The 9626-nt window shown below is 41.1% G+C and overlaps 1 protein-coding gene across 3 annotated transcripts in view; it reads right to left on the reverse strand.

Annotated features, from left to right (window-relative positions):
• The window catches only part of BIRC7 (baculoviral IAP repeat containing 7), an 18751-nt gene that overhangs the window by 8029 nt on the left and 1096 nt on the right, over positions 1-9626 (reverse strand). For all 3 annotated transcript variants that reach the window (XM_035899262.1, XM_009643719.2, XM_035899261.1), the window contains exon 2: positions 8937-9039. In XM_035899262.1, the coding sequence (XP_035755155.1) occupies positions 8937-8984 (48 nt within the window). In that variant the 5' untranslated portion in view covers positions 8985-9039. The remainder of the gene's footprint in view (positions 1-8936; positions 9040-9626) is intronic.

Genomic DNA, 9626 nt, shown 5'->3' on the forward strand with positions numbered 1-9626 from the left:
AAAAGCCCCCACATTTAAGAAGGCATGCTGTAACAACGCAGAGAACAGCCACACCCAAACAAACAAAGTCTCATAATATTCAGTTTACAGCCAAACACTACCAGGATATCAGTAGATTTATCGTAAACGTATTGTGCTAATTAAACATTGAATAGATAGAAATATGTTTATAAAAGAGCTTCCCCAGGACACACTCTAAAATGATCAGGTCCAGATTCTATAGGGAGGTGCCCTGAAATCAAAGCTAAGGCATTTTCTGCCTGTGGTAGTTCTGTGCAAGAGGAAGAGTGACATTACAGGAGTTACCAAGTGCCTGATTATCCAAGGCCTCATCCTACTTAAAGTAATAGCCCTTCCCTGCATGAGTGAGCTAAACTGCAACTCAGCTCCTGCTTCTAATACTTTCTATATGGCTGGCAAATACACTTCCAAAAGGTCATACGTACAATTACACAGCTGAGAACCAGGATCAATTTAACTCATTGCTCCAAAGGAATTCCTTTAGAATGCAGTCACTACAGGTGTGACTAAGTGGTGGATGCAATCAAATCCATATTTGAAATTAAGGGCTCTGAAAATCCCTTCACCGCCTAACTCAGGTCAACACAACCCAAGGAAGTGCCAACTACCTACTGGCTATGGGAGATAAGCATTATAAGCACACAGACCCAAAACGTCACTCAGGCAAATGTTGAATTGGAAAAAAAAAAAATATATATATATGTATATATATATATCCCCCCCCCCAAAAAAAAATATATATAGTTTTTCAAAGCTGGTACACCACATTATTAAGATAATAGCTAACCACTGCAGTGCACCCTTTTGAATGGGCACACTGTAATAAACAATCTGAAATGCTAGGCCTCTTAGTTAAGTGCTACATTACATTTAGGGGGGAAAAAAAAAAAATCTTACAGGGCATTTTAGTTGCAAGACCTGTAGCCAGAGTTAGCAAATTCACCCTTTATAGGTATTACACATTTAGTAAGATTTTAAAAGCAAAAGCAAGCTTGCTCAACCATGCGCCTCTCACAGTAAGAGGTAGCAAGGAAGAGAAAGTTCATTAGCAATTAGAATTTTCTGCCTTAGTCATAACAGAAGCCAGAGTTGTAGGAAAAGAAGGCACTAGAAGATTAGTTTAGAAACTGTGCTTCATTTAAAACAATAGTTACTCAAGAACTATGTTGCTTGTATAAAGAAAAATCCATCCAGAAAGGAAAAAAAAAAAACCCCTATTAGTCACTGATGCACAGCAGAACTTGCAAGCTAAGCAAAACAGAGTTTTTCAGCCTGCACAGCAGATTCTGCTCTCAGAACACAAAGAAGCAACAGAGAGGCGCGTTCATCAGGCACAGCTCCACAGTGGCACCATTGCTCTCATCTTGAACCCGAACAAAACAAGAGCTTAAACAAGATTCTCAGACTATGACAAACACTGCTTTCTACCCAGAAGATGACCGAGTTGTCTTAGCCTACTTCCACTTGAGAAGTACACATCAGATCAAGCTTTGCAGCAAAACACAGAGAAAGAAAATTACTTTTTCCACTCAAAAGTTCAACAGCTGAATCAAGCTTCTATAAAATAAGATATACAACATAGGAGAACAAGCATATTTATGTCCTGTTTATGAAGAAGCCCATTATGGTTTGCCTGCATTAAAGGCATTTATATGCTCTGCAAACAGGCCATTAACCTGGCTAACAAGGCTCTCCAAACCAAACTGGTATTTTAAATAGTTACAACACCACAAAAAGCCAACATTCTCCTACAATCCACTGCTTACACCTACGTAGCAATGCACTGCCAGAGCAACATTACAGCTCATATCAACAAATCCCCAATTAGCACAATAAAAACTAAAAAAAAAAAAATAAAACAACCCCCCCCCAAAAAAAAACCAACCAAACCTAGAGAAACATTTACCTGTAAAATGCTTTAAAAAAAACCCACCAAAACACTTCCAAGAACTAAAACTCTCCCTACCCCACAAGCTTCAAGGTACCCTCCTCTCTTCTCTTCAACACAGAGGGCTTTTTCAAGGAAGCAGAAACCCTTCCCAGGTGCAAGTGATCCCACCGGGCACAGGGGCCATTTCTAATGCTTCATTTTCCCCAGTTGGTTTGGTTTGTGCTGGAATTCTCTATAGGCTGAACAGTCCAAATTTCATCTTTATAAGTGGGAGTCACCAGGCTAAGGCACAAGGTTAAGCTCAAACTTCCTCCAGAAAATAACTGTTTGGGCCCTTAAAAAAAACCAAAACCAAACAATAAAAATAACCCCAAAACCAAGCCTTGTGACCTTGTTAAAACCTAGAGTAGTACCAGTCATGATGTCTTGACACCTGTGGCATAATGATTGTAATCCTCCTATTTTGCTATACTACCTTTGCTGCTGCATCCATGATTTTTTTTAAAATTTCTGTTGATATAATAACAGAAATGAACGTAGTCATGTTCTAAAAGAAGACTGTCCAGATGTAGCTCACGGCACATGTCAAACATGCTGGAGGATGTCATATGGGAGCACCACAGCCATACCCCACAAAGAGGGTGACAGCCCCCAGCCCTTGCCATCACGCTGTGACTCTACGTTAACGGTGTTACTGTGTCTTTCTCAACTTGCTCTCACACGTGTATGTTCTGCACCTTACAAATCTCAAGAAAACATACTATAAAATTAACAGACAGTAGCAACAAGAATTTACTCAAGACAGCTTGGCTATGTCACCTTGCCTTCACGTTGGGAATAAACGCTGACTCTTTTGCTACCATCGCATCTTCACAATTTGAAACCTTTCTATTCCTTTGCCTTCCTGCGCTCACAATTCAGAACACAGGATTTTGAGGCCAGTTTTGAAAGGTGCAATTACTTGAAAATGTGTTTTCCTCTACCACTTTTCTGCCTGAGAAGATGCGTGCAGCTTATTCTAAACTATGTGCTTGACAAAATACGTTCTCCATGTTAACCTAAAAACACAGGTGGTTTATGGCTGTAAAAAATTATAAATTAGGATTTTTCTTTTAAGAAAAGAGATCCAGAGCCCTTTTCTTACAGACAAGCCTCTACAAACATTTCAATTAAAAAGAACAGCATTGAATCTTTTAAATTAAATACACATTAGTGGAAATCCCTGAGCAGTAGAGGGCAGTGCTTATATACAAAATTTACAGCAGCTTGTAACAGGCGAATGCGGTTCAGGGGTTTTTTTCAGTCCGTAACGAATTTATATGTAATTGCACATTATCTTCTGCTCCACAGATCCTGTTCTTTATAAGTCTACATTGATTTTTGAAGAATGTATCCTAAAAATATAAGACACAGAGTTAACAAAATCCCTCTTACAGAGGCTGTTTGGGGACTCTACTGATGGCTTGTAGTGAATCACCTGTTAATAGATAAGACTGATCGATAGTTCTGATCTTATGAAGCATTTCACAAGCAATGACCTCATCTTGTTCGGCTTACAACCACCTTGCTTCTCCAGTGTGATCTCGGGAGGTGTTGGGAACGCGGGAGGCTCCTTTATCTGCCTTCCTCGCAGCCGTGCCTTGGCTCGGGGCGTTTCATTTCACGCAATGCTTAAACCAGTCTGCCGATGGCACGGGGTAGCACCGACGCACCCCGGTGTAGCGGTAAAGGTGTACGGAACTGCCAAGCCTGTGCGACCCCACTTGTTCTAGGGGAGCCCCCAAGGTGACGGTTGAAGAGAGAAAAGCTGTATAAAAGCTCAGAGGAGCTGAACGGCAGCTTCTAAGTTAATTTACAGAGTTTGACTGATTCTGGCAGCGATGATCAGGTTTTTTTGTTTGCGTAACATTCTGTCTTCATGCGAGCTTCAAGACAGGTCTAAGGCTTGGTTTTCTGTGGGGATACATTCATGTGATTTTGGGGGGAGCATTTCACCAACAAAGCTCAGAAGGACCAGTGAGGTGACTGTAGCACTCATGTGATTTTGGGGGGAGCACTTCACCAACAAAGGAAAGCTCAGAAGGACCAGTGAGGTGACTGTAGCAAAAGAAGATGAAGTGACACCAAGCCTGGCGCTGAGAGCAATTAAAAACAAGTCACGATGGACAAATAATGGGGTTTTATTTTAGCATACCAACATTTTAAAAGCAAGTAACATATTCAGAAATGTGCGCAACTAATATTGATCTTTTTTAGCAATTCCTTCACATTTCTAATTCCTTTTCAGAGAATTAAGATAAGCTGAACTTCTGAATGCTTCTTAAAACAAAGAGTGTGATGAGCTAACAACAAACAAATGTGGGAATCAGTAAGCATCAACCAGGAGTCCAGGATAGATCAGTGACAATGACCGACAGTATGAGAAACACGGTAACTTCTACATTGCTGAGCTCATTCCAAGCATAACTGGAAACCAATACTAGACAGTGATTTGAAACACTCAAAGAAGAAAGGAATGCAAACATAATTAACCAAAAATATGTTTGCTAATATCAGCCTGATTTGGGAGGAAAGCAATCAATAAATACATGGGTCAGAGTATAGCTGGAGACAGCATGATAAAGAGCTGGAAAGGGCTAATGTGACCGGAGCCCCTGGCAAAACTCCAGTGGAGCTCAGCATCTCTAACCTCCAGGTTCTATGCAGCCGTAAGGGGCTGAGCTGTTCTGTGTGGTCGGCATTACTGAAGAGGCAAAGAGGCTGGGAACATGAAGAGATGCCGTAGCTTGCCACTGCAACTGATGAGTAAGGAGCTGGACATCAAGGAAATTCATGGTGTAATTCCTGCTCCCCCTTGTTCAGAACCAGTTAACCACTCTGAAGACATGGATCCATTTTTCAGAATAAAATGTTCAGACCTTGTGATATAACTGCTTTCCAGCCTGAAGCAAAGTAGACAAAATCATTAAATCTGTAACTACAGAAGTAGGTGACTGCTTCTTTTTCTCCATTTGGGACCTCGCTTTTCCCCTTCTGGCTGCCTCTTCCTTGCCTGTTGTCCTTCATCTTCCTTCACGCCAAATGGCCAGCAAAGCACCTGCGCTCTGCTGCTCTCCTAAGAGTTGCTGGCACTACGTTTCCTGCAACAGTAAAATCTCCAAGGCATCCAAAACCAAATCCACTGTGGACAGGCAGCTTGATCCAACCCAGACAAGACACACTGGGAAGTGACTGGTCACACCTCAGACACAGTCATTCCCTTAGGGCAAAGCTCAGATGTCTCACTTTGCTTTTTCATCCAGCTCAAGGTTCGTTCTTTTACCATAACGAGCACTGCTGTACATCTGAAGGGGTCTTCTCTGCCTACCAACGGTTCCCTTGTTGCGCTTTCCTCACTGGATTTTTCAATACTAACAAAGAACAAATTTAACACATTAATAAAGGATGTATTCCTCCAAACATCAACAATCATTAATTCAAGAAGCCTGAAAAACTTTGTAAAGTAAATGCACATACTATAAATACATACTTGCAGAAGTAAGGCACAACTGAGTAGCAGACGCATGTTTTGTGAAGTGATTTCCCAAGGATTCAAACCTTACAGTCTCCTCCCTTAATTCTTTCTCCTGGCCTCCACTACCATAGCATCTGATGGCCTCAAAACTTTATGTATTGTAATAGTTAGGAATAGCTAAATGTAGCTTGCAACATGATTCATGATTCAAATACTATTAATACACCAGCCCACAGGAACAGAACACTGTACGTATCAAAAGAAAAATCTGCAAAGCACAGCAGATATGCGAAAAATCAATAGAGGAACTGACCTTAAAATCCTACTGTGATTTGAAAGAAAAGCAAACGAACATGCTAGCTCCTTGGAACAAGGAAAATCAAAGCGTTTCTGCCACAACCCATTACTATGTTTGATATTGTTTCATAGCTTCATGATTTCAGTGTCCAGCCTATCATAAAAAATATTTCTGCTAGAGAAGACAGAGTGGGTTGAAAACTGTTCAATGCTTATTCAAAAGGTTGTAGAGAACAGTTTTGTTTTTCTAAATGGCTTTTGGAGCTGAAAAATTTGGGAGTTTCTTTTTCAAGGGTCTTTTTTTTTTCTTTTTATTTGGTTTTCTACCCCTTCTTGCCTTTGCCAGTGAACACAAAACATCATGGGGAAAAAAAGAAAGGACAAAACCAAACCCCACCCATTATTTGTTTCCCACAACATTCTGAATGCTTAAAAAATCTGTAAAAATTCAATGCTGCCCCAAATTGAATGAACTGTTTTCAGTCTTCAGCAGATCAATGCGATATCCAGAGAGCAAGAGGGCTGACCATTAGCACAGGGATTAGGAATACAAACTACAGTTTCAGGAGAGAACTGGATGGCCAAACACAGTTCCCACAGTGAGCATGGAAAACTTGAGTGATATTCCCTTTCTTTCTCCCTTTCTGAGTAGGATCTGGCTGGTTTCCCCAGCAATCAGTTGTGCTTCCCTTTCCCCTCTGTTCCTGCCTCTCCCTCTGACTGACGCAGACCATCTCCTAATTCCTTCTGATTCTGACATGGAGGAGCCTCAGTCTTGTGCCCTATTCCCTCTGCCTACCCAAAGCCCGGCAGGAGGTACAGGGCCAGAAGACGCGTAGCCTCACATAAACTGGGTGGCATTGCCACTCCAAACTGTTCACAAATAAAACTAACAGCTCTTCAGAAGAGATCGCTATCAGCTCGTGACTAATGTACATTCCACCATTCAGCCATTAATTACCTTTAAAGAAGGATTTGTTAGGCATTGTTATGGCTCTAATGGAGCTCATCCTACTTTTTAATTGGTGGAAAATCAGCCATCAGGGAACATGGAACATCTGATTTTCCGATTAAATTCTGCTACAGTTTGGAACGTGTTTTTATTGTAGAGAGATGTGCCTAGCTGCCTGAATATCGCGCCGACGACAGGCAGGAAGATCTATTCTTGAGCTATTTGAGCTAGCAATCATCTGTTTTTCTCCATGCAAATTGGCTTGGAATAGGTTTATTTTGTCCCTGTATCAATAATCAATGGCTAGATTGAAAGATGAGGAAGAAAGACAACAGACCAACCTGAAGGACACTGCAAAAAGCTGGAGTGAAAAATGGGTGACCGTATTCTAGTAAGTAGCAAAGACAGACTGAGCTTACAATGTAATGGAAACTACACAACTGCAACAAAGAGCTGCCAGTGATGAAGATAAAGAGGGAGGCAGGTGAGTCCTTGTGATCCTCAGCTGAGCTCCTCGCTACAGCTTTTCAGTGAAGTTCTCTTGCAAACAACAGCGTGCGCGACGATGACATCAGATGATACCTGTTCAGAGGCCACTCTTTGCATATGATTTCCCTTCTCATGTTTTCACAATGTGTCAGTGACATGAAAAACAGGAGAGAAGAAGAGATGCTATTTCTCTGTGTTTGCTTTTATTTTTCACTCTAAAATTATGGAAATTAAAATTGGATCCTTGCTTTGGTTACATTGCACAGGGGCGCAGGGCACAGGAGGGAGATGATTCCAGGATGGCAACGTTTGATTTTACCCCCCTGCTCACAGCAGATAGGACTGAAGAAAATCTCTGTAATTTAAACATGAACTCTTCTGAGATTTCAGCGCGTGTTAGCAAAGGAAGATATCCATAGCTTTTTCTTATACTAGAAGAACATACCACCATGTTTCTCTCAACAAAGCCAAAACCAAGCAAAAAGCCGTGTCACCCCCTAGGTTACCATGTTACACTCCAAGAGTACCCTGCGTTGGTACAATTCTGAATATTGCCTCATCTATATACTTCAACTGAGACTTCTCGCCTTACCAGTTTTGTTTCTAAAAGATGGTGTACTTCTCAATGGATAGACAAGATGATCCTTAAAGTTACCAGGAAGAAGCAATAACCCACGTTTTCCTGATGCAAAAGATAAAAAAGAAGCTTGCACAAACATGGGTTTAGGCACATACATATATATATATATATATATACACGCCTGCCATGCTCTGTCTTTGAATCCAAAATAACAGATACAGCCTAAGCACTTTAGTCCCCTGTACCTTCGGAGCTGAAGCAAATACAGTTCTAACATTCTGCCTACATACACTCATGGCTGGGATGATTCATAGTCACATAGTTTCTATATCAAGACTAGTGAACATACACAATCACATGGACTTCAGAGCAGTGCCCATCACCCAAGTATCCAGGACAAGCCCTTCCCTGTTCCTTCCAGACACATGTTCCACTCTCTAGCCACGCTGCTCACTTTTTTCTCACGTTTATTTTGGAAGCACTGCTCTTTCCAGCTCATCCAGGGACTCTCAAGAGCACAGACATACTGACTTTGTCCATAGCAATACCGTATGGCAAACAGAATTAAGATAAAACATGCCAATTTTGACTTGCTAAGCCAAACAAAGGACCCGAAGCATCTCCAGCTGCTGAGGATTAACGTGCTACTCCTTCTTCCCTACCTCTGGATGACTGATCAGAAAAAGGACAAATCATTTCAGATGCTTTATTAGGATAATAAATACAAACTAAACCCAACAATTTCCAAACATGTGAACACAGAGAAGACACTGGTTTTAACTGTATCTAAAGGAAAAGATGATTGCGTTGTTTAGTATCTTTCATGAGGACTAGAATTTGCCGCTTTTACCCCCAGAATTAAGCATGGCAATGGTACAAGTAGGATTTTGTAACTTGTGGAATGCCTGGTATGGCAGAGTCTTAACTGCTTTGGTCAGAACTCTAAGCTACCTGTGAACGCGGTCACGCGAGTGGAGAAAAGCAGCACACAAGTGGGTACTAGGCCCAGTTTAGGCCTCAAGTTATTACCTCAGGCCATAACACAATGTATTAGACATGCTGAAGTCCTGATCTGGACTCGTCTTACTCCCAAATATGTTCTTATATTGCTCATATCTAGAAGCTGTAAATGGTGCATGTTTGTGTCAAGAAACCTACCCAAGTGGTATGTTCAAAGCCAAAAGAGACTTACCAAACTAAATCTCTGCAGGTATTTCAGTACCTTCAAGAAAAAAATCATGCTTCTGGCCAACTTAAGGACAATTATTTCCAGTCTCCAAACAGATGTCAGGTACCTATGTAACATGTTAAAAGATAATCTCAGTGACATAACGTCAATCAATGAAAATTGTTACAAATCCTTTTACTGCACCGCTTTCCAAAGAAGTCAAAAGAAATTGTATTCTACTAATCTCATTTAGTTGCTATCATCTGGTACCAGTGTTGTTTAGAAGCACTGCAATGCTATTTTCTTTTGTTGTGGCATAAGAGGCTCCCAGCCCACCAACCTTGAACCGGCCACTGCATGAATTAGCGTTTGCCATGCCGGTGAGTCGGCAGGACGGTGAAGCCTCCGGGTGTTACCATAATGCAAGCAATAAAAAAGCAAAACCACGTTGATTTCTGTTTCATCAAAAAACATTTATGATCTGGTCAGGAGAATTCAGATAGATTTGAGGCAGATTGCCAGATTTCTGTATTATAATCCGTATATGTAATACATTATAAACGGCAGGACCTTGGGGAGAGCAGGAACTGCGCAGCACCTACAGATTGTATCTTGACCAAAGGATCCTAAGCAGGACCTAAAAACTATTGAGAAGTAGCAACAGTTCTGCTCATTTCATATTCCACCCATTTAGAAAAAACAAACGAAAAACCC

Source organism: Egretta garzetta, unplaced genomic scaffold (assembly GCF_000687185.1).
Source record: "Egretta garzetta isolate BGI_Z169 unplaced genomic scaffold, ASM68718v1 scaffold158, whole genome shotgun sequence".
NCBI classification, from domain to species: domain Eukaryota; kingdom Metazoa; phylum Chordata; class Aves; order Pelecaniformes; family Ardeidae; genus Egretta; species Egretta garzetta.